Source organism: Euleptes europaea, chromosome 4 (assembly GCF_029931775.1).
Source record: "Euleptes europaea isolate rEulEur1 chromosome 4, rEulEur1.hap1, whole genome shotgun sequence".
NCBI lineage: Eukaryota > Metazoa > Chordata > Lepidosauria > Squamata > Sphaerodactylidae > Euleptes > Euleptes europaea.
This window is the reverse complement of record NC_079315.1, coordinates 101998880-102022200: the sequence shown is the minus strand read 5'-3', so window position 1 is coordinate 102022200 and position 23321 is coordinate 101998880. Positions and strand designations below refer to the sequence as shown.

At 45.5% G+C, this 23321-nt stretch overlaps 1 protein-coding gene across 1 annotated transcript in view; it reads left to right on the top strand.

The window, feature by feature from the left end:
* NNT (nicotinamide nucleotide transhydrogenase) overlaps positions 1–23321 on the top strand; it is a 74881-nt gene that overhangs the window by 10189 nt on the left and 41371 nt on the right. Inside the window, exons 2-9 of the mRNA XM_056848396.1 lie at positions 601–830; positions 3842–4059; positions 5122–5209; positions 12522–12610; positions 14533–14720; positions 16295–16428; positions 18707–18898; positions 22537–22690. Of these exons, the coding sequence (XP_056704374.1) occupies positions 601–830; positions 3842–4059; positions 5122–5209; positions 12522–12610; positions 14533–14720; positions 16295–16428; positions 18707–18898; positions 22537–22690 (1293 nt within the window). The remainder of the gene's footprint in view (positions 1–600; positions 831–3841; positions 4060–5121; positions 5210–12521; positions 12611–14532; positions 14721–16294; positions 16429–18706; positions 18899–22536; positions 22691–23321) is intronic.

Genomic DNA, 23321 nt, shown 5'->3' with positions numbered 1-23321 from the left:
GCACTCAAGGTTATTCTAATTTATGCAGAGTTGCAGCCCAAGCCCGTGTTTGGTTGCTCAGGAAGTAGTTCAGTGGCACTTACACTCAAGTTTATTTTTCTTTCTTTATGTATTTATTTGTTCTGTTTATATCCTGTCCTCAAGTAAAGGTAGGTTGGACACTTTATTTTTTTACATTAATTGTATTTTTTAAATTACCTCTGCCACCTGTTGGTCGCTAAGAAACGAGCTATTAACATGAGTTTACACACATGAACACCTGAAGCTGTCTTCTACTGAATCAGACTCTTGGTCCATCAAAGTCAGTATTGTCTACTCAGACCGGCAGCGGCTCTCCAGGGTCTCAGGCAGAGGTCTTTCACATCACCTACTTGCCTAGTCCCTTTAACTGGAGATGACGGGGATTGAACCTGGCACCTTCTGCATGCCAAGCAGAGGCTCTACCACTGAGCCACAGCCCGTCCCCACAAAAATGTATAATCTCTATAGGCCCTTTTAACGTTTCCAGAAAGACTCCATTCCATAGGAGGTCATCAGTGTCAGTGGAATGTTAGACAAGCTGTGACGAAATAATTGCTGCCTGCTTCTCTGTGTTTACAGGTATCCCATACAAGCAGCTAACGGTAGGAGTTCCCAAGGAGATCTTTCAGAACGAGAAGAGAGTTGCCTTGTCACCGGCAGGGGTTCAAGCGCTGGTGAAGCAAGGCTTCAACGTTGTCGTGGAGTCGAGTTCCGGCGAAGCGTCCAAATTCTCCGATGACCATTACAGAGAGGCAGGGGCTCAGATCCAAGGAACCAAGCAAGTGTTGGCTTCTGATTTAGTTCTCAAAGTAATTACTATTCCTTTTATCTCACTTGTATTTTTTTTTTATACCACTAGTATTTACCCTTGTCGTGTGAACATTTCAGTAGAAATGTTTTATGGTGCTCACTTTTTCTCACTTAATAAAGGTAGGCTTTATCCAGGGGGCCATGGGTGAGTTGGTAGAGCTTCTTCTTTGCATGTGGAAGGTTGCAGGTTCAATCCATTTTGGATCTGGTAACAGGTGATATGAAAGACCTCTACCTGAGACCCTAGAGGGCCACTGCCGGTATGAGTAGACCATACTGACTTTGATGGACCAGTGGTCCAATTCAGTATAAGGCACCTTCATGTAACCTTCTTTTCTGTACAAATTCGGGACATTTCCAGTGCAAGCCTATCAAGAGTTACTCCAGCCTAAGCCCCATTGACTGGAGTAAGTCACCGTAGGATTGCACTGTTAGTAACCCAGTCAGTGTTTCTTTTGGCATACATCTATGGACCTAGAGCAAAGAAAACAGGAAACTAGTGTTTGCAGTGCAATCTCCGTTTTTAAGCAGCACCAGCAGGAGTTTACTTCAAAAATAAGTTGACATTTTTTTAAAATGAAACTGGGTTCTCAGTTTAGATAGTAGAAAGAAGGACCTATTCTCTGCAAGGTGGATTAAATTATGGTGTTATTAAAAATAGTGAATCAGTTCATTTTATAAGCAGGTATATTGAGAGATGGAGCAGGTGCAGAGAAGAGCAACGAGAATGATTAGGGGCCTGGAGACCAGGCCCTACGAGGAAAGGCTGAGGGACTAGGGAATGTTCAGTCTGGAGAAGAGAAGGTTGAGGAGGGACATGATTGCCCTCTTTAAGTATTTGAAGGGCTATTACCTAGAGGAGGGCAGGGAGCTTTTCCTGTTGGGAGCAGAGGATAGGACTTGCAGTCATGGGTTTAAATTACGAGTGGAAAGGTACTGGCTGGATATTGGGGGGGGAATTAATAGTAAGAGTAGTTCAGCAGTGGAATCAGCTGCCTAGGGAGATGTTTTGCTCCTCGTCACTGGTAGTTTTCAAGCAGTGACTGGGCGAACACTTGCCAGGGATTCTTTAGATTGATCCTGCATTTGAGCAGGGGGTTGGATTAGATGGCCTGTATGGCTCCTTCCAACTCTGTGATTCTATGAAATTTCAAGTGGCCATTTTGATCCAAAGCAAGATCCAAGAAAACGAATTCATATAAAATTTTTCATCAGCACCAACCAAAAATAATGTGCAACACTGTGCAAGCTTTTGAGTTCTCTTTATCATGCTCGATGCATTGAAAAGAAGTGGTGGTGGAGAAAAGCAGATGTTTCAGGTTCTGGTCTTAAGGCTTCTTATCTGCATCCTGTGTTGAATGCGTGGCAGATTCTTTGTAAGCCAATAGCGTGCCCTACTTACCACTGTAGCATGTGATTGCCAGGTTGGCGTAAGGTAACCTCTTCAGTCCTTGCATTGTGGCTGCTTTATATTCCAGGAGCTGCAGTGTCTAGAGTGACTTGTCGTGTGGCTAACCAGCATCATATTGGAGGGTTTCTCTGCGCCTGGCCCCAAATTATGTAGCCATTCCTGCTTCTGTGACCATTGCAACCCATATAGGCCTTTCTTAAGTCTCTGTATACTTTTTCCCAAAAGGTGTGTGTCTGTGTCTCTCAAATATTTATCTGTTCTGTTTTTGGTCTGTGGTTAGATATTCCATGAATGCATTCATGTGAATTGAGCGTGGGCCTCTGTGTCTCTCATAACAAAGCTCGAGTCAGTTTTGCTAGCTGCGTTTTGTCAACCAAAATAAATCTTGAACAGAAAATAATATTGCTTAAGCACGTGCAATGCCGTAAATACTGCAGAGACAGCAAGGTTTCTTTGGTGATGTTATGGCAAATCGACTGCATGAGCAAGTCCCCAGACACCACGGCAACTTCAGCTGCTATAGCACAGATGCTTTGTTCTCAAGGCGTATTACCCATTGAGCAAAGTCCATCCGTGCATTGTCTCTTGCAGGAGAATTGGGTGCTGAGGCTTTACCTGCTTAAGCCTGAATCTTCAGTGACTCGGGCATGAGCATATGATAAACTTGGTGGCCGCTGGAGCCTTATTTGAGATTGTGAAATGGTTGAGAGCTTGAGCAGTGGAGACCCAGTTCATATATTGTTTCATCCTGGAGTTTGCTAGCAGCTTCAAGTAGAGCGCTGTCTGCCTACTTCTAATTCATAATACAAGGATAATACCAGTTTAAACTGTTGTTGTAAAGACTGCAGAGAGGATATATATCAAGAACTGTAGCGGCTATTAGTCTGATCAGTGACCCGGTTCAGATCTTGCCTCTGCCTTGGACTCAGTTGGTCTTGGGCTGTTATTTATTGGCGAATTTCTGTTCTGCCCATCTCAGGGCAGTTTACACTACAAACATATGAAGAAGAGAAGAAGAAGAGTTGGTTTTTATAAGCCGACTTTCTCTACCACTTAAGGGAGATTCAAACCAGCTCACGATCACCTTCCCTTCCCCTCCCCACAACAGACACCCTGTGAGGTAGACGGAGCTGAGAAAACTCTAACAGAGCAATAACTTGCCCAAGGTCACCCAGCTGGCTTTGTGTGTAGGAGTGGGGAAACAAATCCAGTTCACCAGATCAGCCTCTGCCGCTCATGTGGAGGAGTGGGGAATCAAACCCGGTTCTCCAGATCAGACTCCACTGCTCTAAACCACTGCTCTTAACCACTACACCACACTGGCTCCTATATATCAAGAACAATAGCAGCTATTAGTCTAATCTGTGACCTGGTTCAAAGCTTGCCTCTTCCTTGGATTCTGTTGGTCATGGGCTATTATTTATTGGTGGATTTCTGCCCATCTCAGGGCAGTTTACAGTACGAACATATAAAGATAAGTTTTCCCAATCTAGCATATTTAACATGTGGCCTTGAATGAAAGCATCTTGGAAAGGCCTCCGGCGGCATAGTCGAGCTTATTCATTGCTTTGGGTGTCAGTGTTTATGCTTTGTTTCCAGGTGAGGGCTCCTATGTTTAATCCTGCGCTGGGCATGCACGAAGTGGACCTCTTTAAGCCATCTGCGACCCTGATCAGTTTCATCTACCCGGCTCAAAACCCAGACCTTCTGAACAAGCTGTCAGAAAGAAACACGACCGTCTTGGCCATGGATCAGGTTCCACGGGTGACCATCGCTCAGGGATATGATGCTCTCAGCTCCATGGCCAACATTGCTGGGTATGAAAGCACAAGGTTTTGTTTTTTATTTTGTACTAAAACAAAGGGTGTTTTTTTTTTTTTTTTACTGCTCTTGCTTCACGTAAAATGAGCAGGTTGGTAATGAGCACAATTTGTATTCCCAAAAAGTGTGCATTTGTGCTTGTTTCCTTGAGCTCACCCAAACCATAAAGCATGCAGTAAAAATCATAAGATCACATGTAGTATGAGTAAAAATTGCCCTAACCAATTAAAACCATAATTTCTAATGGTGCATAATGTTTCAATATAAGGCCACAGTATGGCCTGCAGGCAATTGTTTGGCAGCGGTGGGTAAGGTAGGGAGGTCAGCATTTATGGTAGGAACTGTAGTTGGCCTCAACCGTATGCCTGGTAGAACATTTCTGTTTTACAGGCCCTGTGGAACTCCATAAGGTCCTGCAGGGCCCTGGTCTCATTAGAAAGACTGTTCCGCCAGGCTGGGGTCAGGGCAGAGAATGCCCTGGCAGAGGCCAGCCGGACACTCCTCGGGCCGGACACTACCAATAAGTTGGTGTTAGATGATCTTAACCTTCTCTGGGCAACAGACCAAGAGAGGAGGTTCTGCAGATACGAGGGTTGACCGTGTAAGGCTTGATCAGTCCAACTTGCAGGCCTGTTTGAATTGGCCACCATGTTGTTCTGTTTGGGATTAACAGATGGGAGCCAAGGCTAGGAAGAGAGGCTGTGGCTCAGTGGTAGAGCATCTGCTTGGCATGCAGAAGGTCCCAGGTTCAATCCCTGGCATCTCCAGATAAAGGAACTAGGCAGGTGGGTGATGTGAAAGACCCCTGCCTGAGACCCTGGAGAGCCACTGCCGGTCTGAGTAGACAAGACTGACTTTAATGGACCAAGAGCCTGATTCAGTATAAGGCAGCTTCATGTGTTCAAGAGTAGGATTGCAACAATGGGTGTGGTAGGCTGGTGGTAGACACCAAGTTTGTCAAGCAAACCTCACTACTGGCTATGTAACCTCCCTTTTGGGGAAGCCTTGAGTTGGGGAACGATCATGATCCTTCTGTTCTCCCTTTCTTTCCCTCATAGCTACAAGGCGGTTGTGCTAGCAGCCAATAATTTTGGCCGTTTTTTCACGGGCCAGATCACAGCAGCCGGCAAGGTCCCTCCAGCTAAGGTAAGTGGAAAGGATGCGTGGTGGTGCCAGTAGATTGGCAGCCGCTGTCACCGGCTAACCAGATATGTCTGAGTGTTTTCTGTAGTTTTGTATTTTTCTTAGTTGCAGAAGTTGCTTGGCCGGGTTTCTGGCCTACAAAGTTAGGGGCTGTCAGTTAGCCGAACGTGGCTTGTTCTAAAGGCATCTTCAGGAGTGCAAGCTGTGCCAGGGACCTTATTTGCATCTTCCCAAATGAACCTTTTGGTTGTAAAATTGCAGACTTTCAAACAAAATTTGGCTCATTGTCGCTGGAAGAACCAGAAATACGGCCTTTTGCGTACAACTGCTTACACTCCCTTTTCATACAAATACTTACACTCCCTGTTTTTTTACCTGTCTATTATCTGCAATTATACTTAGAGATGCTGTGATTTTTTTTAACCTAAAATTGTGCTGGTACCAGAATTTTATATTGAAATGATTGTTTGCTCCTTGAGATTCTTGTGTTAACACCCCCCCTCCAGGATTTGTATTGTGACTGGTGCTGTTGGACATAAAGAATGAACAAGAATATCCCCAAAACTTGTTTATGATGGTAAACTGTTTACAGTGCATTCCTAAGGAGAGTTACTCCAGTCTAAGCCCATTCATTTCAGTTGGCTTAGACTGGAGTAACTCTCCTTAGGAATGCACTGTTAGTGGTGAAATCCAAATTGGATTGCAAAGAATTCCAAAATGATTTCTCAAAAATGGGTGAATGAGGAACTGAATGGCAAGTGAGATACAACGTTTACATATAGTGATGCTTGTTGGTGGCAAAAATCCTGGCTGCATAACTCAGACTGGTAGAATCTGAATTGGTTGAGACTATGCGGAGAAAAATCTAGAGGTCTTGATGAAATTGTCGATTCAGTGCACAGCAGTAATGGGAAAACAGAAAATTGAGTGTTAGGAAAGGGACTGAAAATTAGATGGCTGGTATAGAAATCTGTAATGTGGTTACATTTGGAATGTGCTTTGCTTCTCTGATTTCCATTTCTAAAAATGATATCATAGAGCTGAAACAGACACAAGAAGTGTTTGGAAACCCTTTCGATGGCTAAAAGGAAACATAACAGAGGATTCTAAAATTGAGTGGAATTGATATAATAGTTAGAAAACATTCTGGCTCAGATGAGAACTCGAGGTCACCAATGAAATTGGCGTAGGTTCAGAATACACGAAATGAAGTACTTTTCATCAAGTGCATAATTAAACTGTGGATTTTGCTCTTGCAAGGTATGCTGAGTGGCCACTAGCTTAATGGCTTTAAAAGAGAATTCAAGGAGGACAGGTCTGCTGACAACCATGAGCCATGATAGCTGTGTTTGGAGGCAGTGTCTCTTGAATACCAATGTGGTGGTAGGGGGAGACCATTATTTCCCACATGCATCTGGCTGGCTCCTGTTGGAAGCTGGATCCTGAACTAATTATGAATCCCTGATCTGATATAGCAAAGCTGTCTTGTGTTCTTATGAAGCAGGACGGGCTGTGGCTTAGTGGCAGAGCATCTGCTTAGCATGCAGAAGGTCCCAGCTTAAGTCCTGCTAAGCATACTTTGTACGAGCCCCTTGGCGCAGAGTGGTAAGCTGCAGTAATGCAGTCCAAGCTCTGCTCACTACCTGAGTTCGATCCCGACTGAAGTTGGTTTCAGGTAGGCAGCTCAAGGTTGACTCAGCCTTCCACCCTTCCGAGGTCGGTAAAATGAGTAACCAGCTTGCTGGGGGTAAAGGGAAGATGACTGGGGAAGGCACTGGCAAACTACCCTGTAATCAAAGTCTGCCTAGTAAACTTCGGGATGTGATGTTACCCCATGGGTCAGGAATGACCCGGTGCTTGCACAGGGGACCTTTACCTTTAAGGGGAGACATGATAGAGGTCTATAAAATTATTCATGGTGTGGAGAGAATGGACAGGGAGAAGTTTTTCTCCCTCTCCCATAATACTAGAACACAGGGTCATCTGCTGAAGCTGAAGGGTGAGAGATTCAAAACAGACAAAAGGAAGTATTTCTTCACATGATGCATAGTTAAATTGTGGAACTCCCTGCCCCAGTATATGGTGATGACTGCCAACTTGGAAGTCTTTAAGAGGATAGTGGGCATGTTCATTTCAGGTAGGGCTATCCATGGCTACTAGTCAAAATGGACACTAGTCATGATTCATACCTATTATTTTGAGTATCAGAGGAGCATCCCTGTTATATTAGGTGGTGTGGAACATGGGCAGGATAATGCTGCTACAGTCATCTTGTTTGTGGGCTTCCTAGAGGCACTTGGTTGGCCACTGTGTGAACAGACTGCTGGACTTGATGGGCCTTGGTCTGATCCAGCTTGGCCTTTCTTATGTTATCATATGATCCCTGGCATCTCCAGTTAAAAGGATCAGGTAAGTAGGTGATGTGAAAGACCTCTGCCTTACACCCTGGAGAGCTGCTTCCAGCCTGAGTAGACAATACTGATCTTGATGGACTGATGATCTGCTTCAGTATAAGGCATCTGTATGTGAAGATTGGTTCCGCTGTGTGAGCATAGCAACCGTACTGCCAAAGGAGGATGTTTGTTTTCCTATAGGAGATTTGAAGCAGAGTGACATTCAGTAGTTGCAGATTTCCCCTCCCCCCTAGTTGCAACATTCTGATGTCAGACATTTATTTTATTTTATTTTGCTTCCTCACACCAGTAATGGGTGGCTTCTTTGTGCAGTGTTTTGTACTTGTGAGCAGATATGGGAGCACAACATAAATATTACCGCAGTAGCTGCGAAGGGCATATGCACGTATTTTCTGCTTGTCTTTTAAAATAAATGGCAGTGGTCACAGAGGCCATTTATGCTTGGTAATTAGTGTGTTCCAGGCTGAATTTCCCCGCATATTTTTTTGAGTTTTTCACGGTGAATTGTCGTTCAGGAAGTGACTGCAAAGCCGGCGCATACCTGGTTCGCATTACTTCAGAGCCCTTTTAACACAACCTTTTGCGTTTGCTCTGCTGCCACATAAAAGAATCCCTTCAAGGAAACATGCAAAATCACAGTTGCGCGTTAGCTATGCAACTGGTGATTACTAATGGCTATGCAAACAATGAGCAGGTGAGTGGTGGTGGTATTTCTCCTTTTGCATTGGGACCGTGAATAGTCATTTTAACACTGTCCTTCAGTGTTACTACTCTGAAGATGCCTGCCACAGTTGCTGGCGAAACGTCAGGAAAGAAAATTCCAAGACCACGGTTACACAGCCTGGATAACCTACAAGAACCAATGAACTCTGACCGTGAAAGCCTTCGACAATAGTCATTTTAAAGGTCGCATTTTAAATAAGAGCTTTGAGCTAGCTTCAAAATTGACCCTGCATAAATGGCCAGAGAGAATTTGGTGGTTTTTTTAGTATATTTCTAAAGGAAAGCTGTACATAATGTGGTGCACTTGTGATGTGTTGTGTGTGTATTCACAATTGATGCATTGTACGCTACAATCTTTGTAACTAGAAAACGATGACCCAGATTTTGCCCTTGCAGGAAAAATGGATTCGGATGTCTAGGATCTGCACTGCAATTTCACAAAAGGTTATTGCCGGGACTGTGGATGCTCTATGCAACCCAGTCATTGTGAGCCAGGGAAAACTGAACTCCATGATTATATAAACTTATTCAAGTTAAGCAAGCTTGCATATATTTCCTCAGTTGGCATAGTTTATACTGCTGCTTCTGGGGCCAATGGAGAAGAATCCTGTTCAGCTCTCCCTACACCTTCAGAGATCCTGGCTGGCCTTGTGTTTGCACATCTGGAAACCTGTTGCAAGTCTCTTTTTTAAAAAGTTGGTTTGCTTAGGTATTGAATTTTATACCCAGTATCCTTGCAAGGAATCACAGAAACAGATAGTCTGTACTTAGGTTCTCATGACATGGAGAAGCAGTCATAAGAACCTAAGAAAAGCCATGCTGGATCAGACCAAGGCCTATCAAGTCCAGCAGTCTGTTCACACAGTGGCCAAGCAGGTGCTTCTAGGAAGCCACAAACAAGACGACGGCAGCAGCACCATCCTGCCTGTGTTCCACCGCACCTAATATAATAAGCATGCTCCTCTGATCCTGGAGAGAATAGGTATGGGTCATGACTAGTAATTTATGGTCTCTGAACTTATAGTCTTTGGCATATTTCCTGATCCTCATTTTCGGCTGTATCGGGGCCAAACCCCATGATACATATTTTAAAACGTTTGGTCCAGATTGTAGCTGCATATGGAGTATTCCCAGCACATGCAGGTTCGAAGTGATGCGAATAATTTTCCGCTTGGGCTGTTTTGTCTCTGGAAAATGGCAGGGGTAGCAGGATACCCTTCTCTCCCCATGCTTCGATCCTGAGATGAATCGGGTTCCCATTTGCTTTAAAAATGACTTTCTCCTCAGCTGTTCTGTGGCTGTGGAAAAAACTAGTCAGGCCATTTTAAAACGTATTGTGCCTTTCGGCTCCCAGTGTCTTCAGAACACAAAGGTTATAGGCATTGCTCTTTACCCTTGTGTCCCTTTCCTCTATGGTTTCCCTATTGTCAGCTAAGCTTTTTTGTGGCAGGGACCTGCCTAGTTTTTCCTGTGTGTCTCGGTAACATACTGCTTATGCTGATAGTGCTCTGTAAACAAGAGAATAACAAAACAAAAAAAAAGAGGGGGGGGACTCAACTAGATTAGTAGTGGGAGCTTCAAAGGTTGAGCTGGAAACTATGTACTATAACTAAATAATTATATTGATTACAAGGTGTACACTATCAAATGGTTAAAAGCACAGGGCCTGTATTACAGGCCACATATATAATTATCCGTTACAAAATTCTTATACGCACTTGATATACATTCAGTATAAACGACCAATACTGGACCTTACCTGTTTCGGCCTGAATAGGCTTTTCTCAGGGGTCATAAATACAGAATCTAATTTAAAATACATCCGGAAATGCACCTTGTGAGGTATTTTTTACCTAAAATCTTGTGTGGCTTGATGTACACTCATAACCCGATTCATGGGTCTTGCCACTTGGACAGTTGTACATCATCTGTTGATGTACACACATCTGGAAACGTTGTTAATTCTGTATCAGATTGTGTGAACAACTGTGTTTTTTTTAACAATTTTACCGTGTACACTTTGTAATCAGTTTAATTATTTTGTTATAGTATATAGTTTCTAGCTCAACCTTTGAAGCTTCCGCTCTGAAAACAAGCCCAGCTCTCTCACCCCTCCACTTCCAGGAGTCCTCTGGGGGGTCCAAACTCACTGCCTTGTTTATACTGTGGTCTGGCTATGTGCCTCTTGGTTTTCTGCATCCACCCAGACAAAGGCCCTTCCGATGACAATGAGCTACTTGTAAAGATTCCAGAGATAGCAGATGGGCAAGGCAGAGGCTATACCACTGCTGACCTGGCTTGGACCTCTGATCTCAGATCTTGTCTGGTTTTGGATCTCAGCTGCTGTCAACATCCGATTCCAAGATCTGATCCATTGCGAGCCAGTGTGGTATACTGTTTTAAGAGCGGTGGTTTGGAGCGGTGGACTCTAATCTGGAGAACCGGGTTGGATTCCCCGCTCCTCCACAGGAGCGGCGAAGGCTAATCTGGTGAAACAGGTTGGTTTCCCCACTCCTCCCCGTGAAGCGAGCTGGATGACCTTGGGCTAGTCACCGCTCTCTCAGCCTCACCGACCTCACAGGGTGTCTGTTGTGGTGAGGGGAAGGGCAGGTGATTGTAAGCCGGTTTGGTTCTTCCTTAAGTGGCAGAGAAAGTCGGCATATGAAAACCAACTCTTCTTCACCATCCCTTCTGGAGCATATTCAGGCTATTTTTGGAAAAGATTTTTCGCTTGGATATTTTTCTGCACAGCTGGGGGGTTTCCCAAGCATGTAGAGACCCTCTACCTTGTTTGTTTAGCTTTTGTTATCCATTCTGAGGGCAGCCAGTTCGCTGTTGTCTATACCAGTGATGTTAAGGCCTGAATGAAAGTTTAAGGGAGTGGAACGTAACCAGATGCAGAACAAAACAATCCTGGAATTTCATTTCACAGCAGTGAACAAGCTGGAGAGAAAAGGCGCTGCAACAGGCCCGTGGTGTTTCTCTAGAGCGCCAGAGCAGAGTCACCCAGTGCGACAGCAAAGATGAAAAATATGAGACGGGGTCCCATGGGAGTGGAAGCTTTTCCCCGTTTGTCCAAGCAGCGAAGCCTTTTGGTGCGGCCAACCCAGTTTGATAAAAATGCTTTCTTCTTTGACTGGGAACAAAACGGGCTGACCAGAATTAAGCAGTTGCCAGCCTGTCACAACTAGAATATCACGTTGGTGTTAAATTGGTCTATTTGAATGCCCATAAATACTTCATCCCCCTCCCACGTCAGTTCAGTCAGGCCTGCAGTTTTTGTTAATAAAGAACTGTTAACCCCTTGGGAGTTCCTTCACAAATACTATGTATTTCTCACAGCTTACTTTAGAGCCCCTGTAGGAGAGAGCTTGGGGTCAAAAACATGAGGAAAAATAAGGGGCTTTCCCCATTTATTACCAATGGGAGAGACGAGGGTGCAGGGATCCATTTCTACTTCCATCATGTGGATGAAGGGTTACGTCTACTACATTTTCCTGCCTCTTCAGTCAATGTCTATATTTTTCTTGGAAAGTTTTTTATTTCTTTTTTGGTGGGGGAAGCATTGCTGTATCAAACAGACCTAGGCAAAATGTCTTGATATGTTGATGGGGTGCCATGCACATACAACAAACAAATGGGTAGCAAACAGTGCCCATATCTAATTCAGAGTGTGTAGTCGAGGCCAGTGCTAATTAAAGACCCATTAATGCCATGAAAAACCCAAAAGGGGTTGCCATAAGTCAGCTGCGACTTGACGGCACTTTATATACCCACACAATGCCAGGTAATCTACCTGGTGTATAGAGTACATTCTTATCCCCTCAGGGAATGGTTTTGTGGGGTGACTTGTGGGTATTTAAGCTGTAATACTGATTGTGAGCATGGGCCCGGAGAATTGGAGGCTGGGTTGCTGTGTACAGAGTTATTGTGGATGCCTGGAATCCCATCTGTTCATTTTGGCCCTCTAACCAGCTTCCTACACTAAGCGTTCAAGCTTTCCCTCTTGGGAAATCCTTGGTTTCCTGTGCCAAAGTTAGACTTTTCTTCTATGCCAAAGGTAGACTTTTCTCCTAGTGTCAAAGTATACTGACCCATGAAACCGACAGGTATTCTGTATTAGTTAAACAGCTGTGGTTTGGTATATGACTTCGTTGTAATACATAGTGTGGCTTTAGGTTCTGATCATTGGAGGCGGAGTTGCTGGGTTAGCATCGGCGGGAGCAGCCAAGTCGATGGGAGCTGTAGTTCGTGGGTTTGATACCAGGTAAGGGTATCCCATTTAAAATCATTACTTGCTACATTTTTCATTTATATCCCGCCCTTCCTCAGACTGCATACATAGGCGTTTCTCCATTTTATCCTCGTAACACCTTTGTGAGGCAGGTTAGGCTGTTAGTGAGGTTTGTAGATGAAAACGCAGCACTGTGTTGCTTCTCTGTCCTTTGTGAAGCATCTTCCAGAGGGAGTGATGCTGCTGTGAATTTCTCTGGATTCCAGTTGCCCCAAATTACTTCAGAAAGGTTTGGGTGCCATTTAGCAATGTTTTTTTCAATGTACTTTTTGGTGGCACAGGTTGCCATTTTGCCCAATTTATTCTTGACTCCAGATGGGCTTCTTGTTGGTAGCAGTACCCAAAGGAACCCTAACAGTACCATCCTTTTTTTAAATATATTCTTTTTTAAAAGCTTTATTACATCTTACAAAATAATACATTTCAATATAATATCTATCTTACATCCAGGTTTCTTGAAGTACACTGACTCTAAAATTTAACTTTAAAATTAAATACGAAAGGTGAAGGAGGATACAAGGGTGTGGAGAAAGCTCTACGGAAAATCGTTTCCTGGGGGAAGGGGGAGAGGAAAGGGATTTTTTATTTTTATCATTTTTGTTATTGCTGTTACTGTTGTTATTGTTGTTACTGTTACAGTTGTTTGGAAATGCCAATCCAGGCCTAAAAACAGTGCATTATATACAAAATGTTGCAGAGGGAAACAAAGGGGGGACCACTCAGGTACTAACAGTGCCATCCTAAGCAGAGTTACACCCTTGTAAGTCTAGTCTACTAAAGTCAGCAGGCTGTGAAGGGTACAACTCTACTTAGGATAGCACTTTATTAATGTATTTGTATGACTAACATGCAACAAGTGTCTCCTGGGGCTAATGGTACCACTAGAACCCACGCAAACCTTTGTTGGGCTTGGGACAGTGGGAAACTGGAATAGTCCCCAGTGTAAAGCTGAAGCAGATGTGTGGTTTTTCCCAGAGTGAATTTTGCAGCTTTTGCACGCAGTCCTGGCTCACCTCTTCAGGGAGCCCATTCTACAGAGTTGGAGCCACAATGGAAAATGCCTAGACTCTGGTCAATGCCAGACGGGCCACCCTAAGTGTTACGCAGATGGCTGCAATAATGACTGTAGTTACCATGTCATTACTTGCTTTTTGCTCTTTCCCCCTTATTGTTCATAGAATCATATAGTTGGAAGGGGACATCTAGTCCAACCCCCTGCTCAATGCAGGATCAGCCTAGGGCATCCCTGGCAAGTGCTTGTCCAGCCTCTGCTTAAAGACTGCCAGTGAGGGGGAGCTCACCACCTCCCTAGGCAGCTGATTCCACTGTTGAACAACTCTTACTGTAAATCCCCCCCCCCCCAATATTCAACCGGTACCTTTCCGCCCGCAATTTAAATCCATTATTGCAAGTCCTATCCTCTGCTGCCAACAGGAACAGCTCCCTGCCCTCCTCTAAGGGACAGCCCTTCAGTTACTTAGAGAGCAATCATGTCCCCCCTCAACCTCCTCTTCTCCAGACTGAACATTCCCAAGTCCCTCAGCCTTTCCTCGTAGGGCTTGGTCTCCAGGCCCCTGATCATCCTTGTTGCTGTCCTCTGCACTCACTCCATTCTGTCCACATCCTTTTTGAAGTGAGGCCTCCAGAACTGCACACAGTAGTCCAGGTGCAGCCTGACCAATAAAGTGTACAGCGGAACTATGACACTTTGCGATTTGAATGTTATGCCTCTGTTGATGCACCCCAAGATCGCATTAGCTTTTTTTGTCGCTGCATCACACTGGCTGCTCATATTTAACTTATCTTGTCCACAAACACTGCTGCCCAGAAGTGTATCCCCCATCCAGTATGCATGTTCCTCATTTCTGTTCCTTATGCTTTATTCCACATTATAGAGCTGAAGCGTTGGAGCAATTCAAATCACTTGGTGCCGAGCCTTTGGAGGTAGACTTAAAAGAATCTGGGGAAGGACAGGGAGGTTATGCAAAAGAGATGTCCAAAGAGTTCATTGAGGCTGAAATGAAACTCTTTGCGAAACAGTGCCAGGAAGTTGACATTATTATCACAACAGCACTCATACCTGGTAAGTCTCCAGGCAGACATGCTTTTTTCCTTAAGGGAAATAGAATGTGTTGACTCTGCCAGATTTGCTGAGAGTTTTGAACTAAACTTGCTTTAAAAAAAAAAATGAGGCCAAGCATCTCTTGGCCATACTGGAGAGCCAGTGTGGTGTAGTGGTTAAGAGTGGTGGTTTGGAGCAGTGGACTCTGATCTGGAGAACCAGGTTCGATTCCCCACTCCTTCACATGAGCGGTGGTTGCTAATTTGGTAAACCGGGTTGGTTTCCCCACTCCTAAACATGAAGCCAGCTGGGTGACTTTGGGCTAGTCACACTCTCTCAGCCCCACCTACCTCACAGGGTGTCTGTTGGGAGGGGAAGGGAAGGTGATTGTAAGCCGGTTTGATTCTCCCTTAATTGGTAGAGAAAGTTGGCATATAAAAACCAACTCTTCTTCTGCAATTATGGGCTTGAACTGCCGCTGATCGTGATCACTAGAGAGAGTTTCCATTTCATTGGGGTAGATACGTTTTTTAAAAAAATGTAATTTTTTTATATTTAATTTTAAAACACATTTAAAGTGAGTTTGCAGTTCTTAGGGAACTGCCTCTGGCTTAAGTGTATATGGATTTGTGGGGCCTCACCCTTTTTTGATGTGTTTGCCATGTCTATATCCTTATCAAATAAATACATTGATCCCGAGATGGGCCTGATCAGAAAACTTGGAGCCAGTTAGAGGGGCTGTTTTCTGGTCTGCAGTTTGGATGAGTCGATTCTTACTCTATGCCGAATGTCATAGAATCATAGAATCATAGAGTTGGAAGGGACCACCAGGGCCATCAAGTCCAACCCCCTGCATAATGCAGGAAATTCACAACTACCTCCCCCCTCCACACCCCTAGTGACCAGAAGATGGCCAAGATGCCCTCCCTCTCATCATCTGCCTAAGGTCACAGAATTAGCATTGCTGACAGATGGCCATCTAACCTCTTCTTAAAAACCTCCAGGGAAGGAGAGTTCACCACCTCCCAAGGAAGCCTGTTCCACTGAGGAACCGCTCTAACCGTTAGAAAATTCTTCCTAATGTCTAGACGGAAACTCTTTTGATTTAATTTCAACCCGTTGGTTCTGATCCGGGGTTCTGGTCCATTGGTTCTGTTCCTGGTTCAATCCCTGGCATCTCCAGTTAAAAGTTAGTAGGCGATTTTAAAGGCCTCAACCTGAGACCCTGGAGACCCCACTGCCAGCCAGAATAGACAAGATTGACCCTGAAAGACTTGAAGTATTTATTTATATTTATTTGCAATGCTTATTAGCCTCCTTTCTTCCCAACCAGAGCTCAAGGCAGCTTACAGTATAAATAAAACACATAAAATAAAGTACATAAAAAATGCATAAAACCAAAATTAAAAATCGCAGTTTAGGACTGATTTAATCAAATTCAATCCTAAAATAAAATACACGCAAGGCCTAAATGTCGATATTAATTTGTATAGAAAAATACAGTATATTTTTTTAAAATTTAGAGGAAAGTGTGACCACTGGCTGTGAGAAGTTACTGCTTCTTACAGTACTATAATCATTTTCTTCTTTTCTAGGTAAAAAAGCACCTATCCTGTTTAGGAAAGATATGATCGAGACGATGAAAGAAGGCTCAGTTGTTGTAGATCTAGCCGCTGAAGCAGGGGGAAATATTGAAACTACCAAGCCAGATGAGCTCTACATTCACAAGGTACGGATCTTCTTAATGTCTCTGTGTGATTTTGCCGTCAAGTCACAGCTGACTTATGGCGACCCCCCAATAGGGTTTTCAAGGCAAGAGACGTGCAGAGGTGGTTTGTCATTGCCTGCCTCTGTGTGGGCTGAGAGAGTTCTGAGAGAACCGTGACTGGCCCAAGATCACCCAGCAGGCTTCGTGTTTAGGAGTAGGGAATCGAACCCAGTTCTCCAGATTAGAGACCTGCTGTTGTCGGACCAGAACGAACGGGTTGAAATTAAATCAAAAGAGTTTCCGTCTAGACATTAGGAAGAATTTTCTAACAGTTAGAGCAGTTCCTCAGTGGAACAGACTTCCTCTGGAGGTGGTGAACTCTCCTTCCCTGGAGGTTTTTAAAAGGAGGTTAGATGGCCATCTGTCAGCAATGCTGATTCTGTGACCTTAGGCAGATGATGAGAGGAAAGGCATTTTGGCCATCTTCTGGTCACTGGGGTGTATGTGGGGGTAGTTGTGAATTTCCTGCATTGTGCAGGGGGTTGGACTAGATGACCCTGGTGGTCCCTTCCAACTCTATGATTCTATGCTCTTAACTACATCACACTGACTCTTAATGGCTGCATTTAATTCTATTGGCATCTGTAGAGTGGATAGCACATAGATCTAGTTATGGACCTTATCTGTCTCTCTTTGTTCTTATTCTCACATAATACCTCTCCTTTTCTGCAAATAGCTTTGGATGTCATACATGGGGCGATGTCGTACCTTTGCACAAGCCCCCTGAGGGTAGGTAGGCTAGGCTGAGAGATACTAAGCTGCCCTCAGGCATCCAGTAAGGCTCATGACTGAGTAGGGATTCCAGCCAACACCTCCCTGCTCCAAGGTTGACACCAAGAATGTGGATGAATTATTTAAGCCCCCTTGGCTTGGTATGAAGTGCTCTGCTTCTACCCAAGCGTAAGATATTAATAGAAGAAGAAGAAGAAGTTGGTTTTTATATGCCAACTTTCTCTACCTTTTTAAGGAGTCTCAAAGCGGCTTACAACCCCCTTCCCTTCCTCACAACAGATGTCTTGTGAGGTAGGTGTGGCTGAGAGAGTTCTGAGAGAACTGTGACTAGCCCAGGGTCACCCAGCAGGCTTCATGTGTAGGAGTGGGGAAACGAACCCGTTTCACCAGATTAGAGTCCACCGCTCTTAACCACTACAACACGCCGTAGATATTTATAGGATGGTAGTATTGTTTGTTTATTTCTTTTATATTGGCTGGACTGTTGTAAAAATGTCAAGCGCCTTCATCAAATAATTGTAACCTTGGGTTTGTCAGTTTTATATGACAATGGGAAATATAGTTCACGCTCCTCTTTAAAGTATTTGAGTTAGCTCTCTTCAAGATGGCTAAGTTGTGTAATTACTGTTGCAGGTCTTAGATTTTTAAAGTGGAAGTATAATAAAAAGCTTCAGACGTTTCACAAAATTACCCCCCTCCCAACTGGTGATATATCAGTGCTTATTAAAATGGTTTGGATCCACTGAATCATTTCTTCCTCTCACAGTAGCAGGCATGGTGTAGTGGTTAAGAGTGGTGGTTTGGAGCAGTGGACTCTGATCTGGAGAACCGGGTTTGATTCCCCACTCCTCCACATGAGCAGCGGACGCTAATCTGGTGAACTGGGTTAGTCTCCCTTCTCCTACACATGAAGCTAGTTGGGTGACCTTGGGATAGTCACACTCTCTGTCCCACCTACCTTACAGGGTGTCTGTTGTGGGGAAGGGAAGGTGATTGTAAGCCGGTTTGATTCTCCCTTAAGTGGTAGAGAAAGTCGGCTTGTAAAAACCAACTCTTCTTCTAGTTCAAAATGTCCCCCCCCCCAGTGTTGTTCTTTGCCTGGTGACCCAAGAGACCATTTTGGACTACAGTGAGGGGGGAAGGCAAAGAAAGTCATGCTTTGTATGTGGAAGTTCTGCTTCCCGTGGAAACTCTCAGCTGCAAACTGCAGCTTAAGTATTAAAAGGGATGGGCACTGGAGTTTAGTGGCAGCAGCACAGGTACAACAGGTGTGATTGGTGGGCTCTGGAGGCAGCTCATCTCCAGCCTGTCTTCAACCTACATACATGGCCACATGATGGGTTGTATGTGTGTGTACCTGCCTCCTCTGGTACCTCTGCTGCTAGTTTGATGCCCCAAGCAACTGATCGGTTCTGGATGTTGATTTCTAGTAATGTGCTTTTTTCTGCTTTCAGAGATCACATCTCTGCTTCCTTGCTCACAAATCCCTAACCTTGGTTTTCTGCAGGGAGTTACCCACATAGGTTACACGGACCTCCCCAGCAGAATGGCCACCCAAGCCAGCTCGCTCTATTCCAACAACATCACCAAGCTGCTGAAGGCCATCAGTCCGGACAAAGAGAAGTTCTACTTTGACCTGAAGGATGAATTTGATTATGGTACTTTGGACCATGTTGTTAGAGGCACGGTAGTAATGAAGGTGAGTGAGCATCCCAGGGGATCAGGCTTCCTGAATACGTAATCTGACTTGCACCTGGCCTCTGTTGAGAGATTCCCCATGGCGGAGAGCCTTTGCAAGCTTGAAACCGAAGCCACCTTTCCGCTTGTCCCCCTCTTCATCTGTTAACAGAGGCCGTCTGGTACTGCTGATTACATTGCTCTAACACTCAGCACTTTTCAGCTCATTTGAGGGGAGGGGCCATGGCTCAGTGGTAGAGCCTCTGCTTGACATGCAGAAGGTCCCAGGTTCAATCCCCGGCATCTCCAGTTAAAGGGACTAGACAAGTTTAGTTTAGCTGCCAGTCTGAGTAGACAATGCTGACTTGGATGGACCAAGGGTCTGAACCATCTTTAGACACCAGGGATCTCGCCAACTACGGCCCAGTGTCGAACCTTTCATACCTGGGTAAGGTAGTTGAGAGAGCAGCAGCCGAGCAGCTTCAGGCTTTTCTGGATGAAGCATCGATCCTAGACCCATTCCAGTCAGGCTTCCGCCCTGGCCATGGGACAGAAACGGCTCTGGTCGCCCTTGTAGACAATCTCCTTCGACAGATGGATGGGGGCGGGTCTGGGCTGCTGATTTTATTAGACTTGTCAGCAGCCTTTGACATGGTCGATCATGCCATCTTAGGCCACCGCCTCGCCAACATTGGGATTCGGGGCTCAGCCCTTCAATGGCTGCGCTCATTTCTCCATGGTCGGGGACAGAGAGTGATGCTGGGGGAGGAGGTATCACAGCGGCGTCCTTTGTTGTGGTGTGTGCTGCAGGGTGCGATCCTCTCCCCTATGTTATTCAACATCTATATGCATCCTCTCGCACCTGGTCCGGAGTTTCAGGCTAGGGTGTCATCAGTACACTGATGACATCCAGCTTTATCTACTGATGGACGACCACCCGGACTCTGCCCCGGACACACTGGCCAGGTGTTTGGATGCTGTGACTGGGTGGTTGAAGCAAAGCCGGCTGAAACGAAATCCATCAAAGACGGAGGTCCTGTGGCTCAGTCGGGGTGACTTAGGGGTGGGGTGCCGACTCCCGGCTCTTGACGGCGTACAGTTAACACCTGAGTGTGCTGTCAGGAGCCTGGGTGTGACCTTAGATGCCTCTTTATCACTGGAGGCACAGGTCACAGCCGTGGCCCGGACGGCATTTTACCACCTCCGCCAGGTCCGGCAGTTGGTGCCTTACCTCTCCCACCCTGACTTAGCCACGGTGATCCATGCGACGGTCACCTCCAGGCTAGACTACTGCAACTCGCTTTACGTAGGGCTGCCCCTGAGACTGACTCGACCGCCTCTCCTGGTATGTTCCCCAAAGAAGCTTACGTTCATGTAATTCCAACTTGCTGGTGATCCCTGGCCCAAGGAGAATCCGTCTGGCCTCGACCGGGGCCAGGGCTTTTTCGGCCCTGGCCCCTGCCTGGTGGAATAGCCTCCCTAATGAAATCAGGGCCCTGTGGGACCTTCAGGAGTTCCGCAGGGCCTGCAAGATGGAGCTATTCCACCGGGCTTATGGTTGAGGCCAGCTACGGTTCACATTATAAATACTGGCCTCCCTTGTCCTTCCCCCCCCCTTCCCCGCTGCTGAGCACCACCCCTTCAAGACCACCTTAAGGTGTGGTTGGATTAATTTATACAAATTTCTGTCTCGAGTTTTGGCGCCATTGAGGGACATTACTGGTCTATTTTAAATTAGCTTAAACTATTTTAATGGGTTATTGTTTTATTGTGTTTTTAGACTGTGTAAGCCACCCTGAGCCCGACCTTTGGGTTGGGGAGAGCGGGGTAGAAATCTAATAAATAAATAGAGCATCTGCTTGGCATGCAGAAGGTCCCAGGTTCAATCCCCGGTATCTCCAGTTACAGGGACTAAGCAAGTAGGTGATGTGAAAGACCTCTGCCTGAGACCATGGACAGCCGCCGCTGGTCTGAGTAGACAATACTGACTTTGATGGACCAAGGATCTGATTCAGTATAAGGAAGCTTCATGTGTTCATGTGGAAGACGTCGGTCTTGCATGAGCGGAAGGGTGCCTGGTGCTGGCGGAATCTGAGCATGCCTTCTTCAGGTGTGCAACTGGAAATGAGGCTCAGGGTCCAAGCTGTGGCATTTTGAAATACATCTGCAAGGTCGATAGCCTTATTTTTGTTGTTACATGCTGTTAAGATTTGACTTGATTATGCCTGTGATGTATCCTGTAATCTGGAGTAGTTGCATCAGTCTAGTCCTGTTGACTTTAGAAGAACCAAAGGACAAACAAAATTGGAGGGCAAACAAAATGTTAGAGACAGTGTGGCATTACTACAGTGGCTCTTGGCACTAGGCCTCTAGAAGAAAACCTCTCTGTTTCTACCACATGTATACCACTATCCTGGAGTCTGTATCTCATCACTATCATTAAGTTTTTGAAGGGCTGTCACTTAGAGGAGGGCCAGGAGCTGTTGGCAACAGAGGATAGGACTCGCAATAATGGGTTTAAATTGAAGGCAGAAAGGTACCGGCTGGATAGTAGGAAATTTTTTTTTTCCAGTAAGAGTTGTTTGACAGTGGAATCAGCTACCTAGGGAGGTGGTGAGCTCCCCCTCACTGGCAGTCTTTAAGCAGAGGCTGGACAAGCACTTGTCAGGGATGCTCTAGGCTGATCCTGCATTGAGCAGGGGGTTGGACTAGGTGGCCTGTGTAGCCCCTTCCAACTCTTATGATTTCTCCTTTGTCCAGGCTCTTCATTTTTTGTAGGATTTGAGAGATTGTTTCCTGCTATCTGTTAACCATACCTTTTACTGCCTTGTAAGGTATACCCAGTTGAGGAGGGGGAGGCAAATCTTCACTTTATTATGAAAAGATAATTGCTGTGAATTTTCCTTTCATTGGTCCTTGTTATAACAGTTTTGTGAACAGCTCCCCCTAGTGTAAATTCCTGGTCCAGCAACTAGGGGATCCAGATGAGCATCATTGTGCGTTGCTGGCAGATTATTGTTCCGCAGTCTCTTGCGAATGGGATTATAGTGGTGATTCCACGTTTATGTGACTCTGCCTCTGTGCGGGTGGCGCAGTTATCCAGTTACCCCCAGCAGTAAGACCCCAGTTGTGTCTGCTCCTGGGATAAGTCCTACTTGATGCCACGGGACTGTGTTTCTTTCCAGCCACCGATGGTGCAGATATGATCCTAAATATTCTGATCTCTCCCCTCACCCCCTGCAAGGTTCTCTCACCCTCTTCCTCCCGGCAGCAAGGCAAGCAGACTGAATTCATGGTTTATGATTGCTTCCTCTGCTTCAACTTCCTCCAGCCCATGAGAGGCGTGCAGACACAAACCCCCTTGCATGCACCTGCCTCGACATAAAGATCAAGCTCAAAATAATCATTTCCACTTTATGAGTTTATCCTTTCCCCCCCTTAAAAATAAATCTGATGTTGCCACTTTCCATTGAAGCATCTTCAACTAAAACAAAATTAGGCAGGTTTGTTATCCTTTCCTTGGGGTATGCTGGTCCATCTTGAATAGCACATTTCCTGGCCTTCATGTCCCTGGAAGGGTCTTGATTTGGCCCACGGGCCATCTGTTGCTGATCCTTGCCATAAACAATCTTGAGTGAACCCGTAACTGCTTCTTTGCAGGATGGAAGGGTGATTTTCCCAGCACCACCTCCAAAGCATGTTCCTCAAGGGGCACCTGTGAAGCGGAAGACGGTGGCAGAGCTGGAAGCGGAAAAAGCAGCCTCCGTTACACCTTTCCAGAAAACCTTGACTTCCGCATCTATGTACACAGCAGGTGAGAAGAAGAAGGGCTGAAATTCTGGGCCTTCTATAGACCCTGTGCCCCCAGTGCTACAGATTTCATGTGACAGCAAGCCAATCAAGGAGAAAAGTCCTACTGTAGGATATATTACACAAACTGTAGGGACCGGGGGAGTTTTCTGATTGCAGCTCATTTGCTTTAAGATGCGTGCACGCGCACATGCACCTGCATTTCACATACAACATAGGGTGTTATGTGGCATAGAGCTAGTGTGACGTAATGGATAGCCAGCATGGTGTAGTGGTTAAGAGTGGTGGTTTGGAGTGGCGGACTCTAATTTGGTGAACTGGGTTGGTTTCCCCACTCCTCCACATGAAGCCAGCTGGGTGACCTTGGGCTAGTCACAGCTCTCTCATCCCCACATACCCCACAGAGTGTCTGTTGTGGGGAGATGAAGGGAAGGAGATTGTACGCTGACTTGATTCTGCCTTAAGTGGTGGAGAAAGTGGGCATACAAAACCAACTCTTCTTCTTCTCCTTAGAGTGTCCCAGTAAAATGCAGGAGAGGAAAACAATGTGCACTCCTTTTGGCCCCCATGGCCCCCATTGGGGAGAAAGGTGAAGAAGAAGAGGAGTTGGTTTTTATATGCCACCTTTCTCCAGC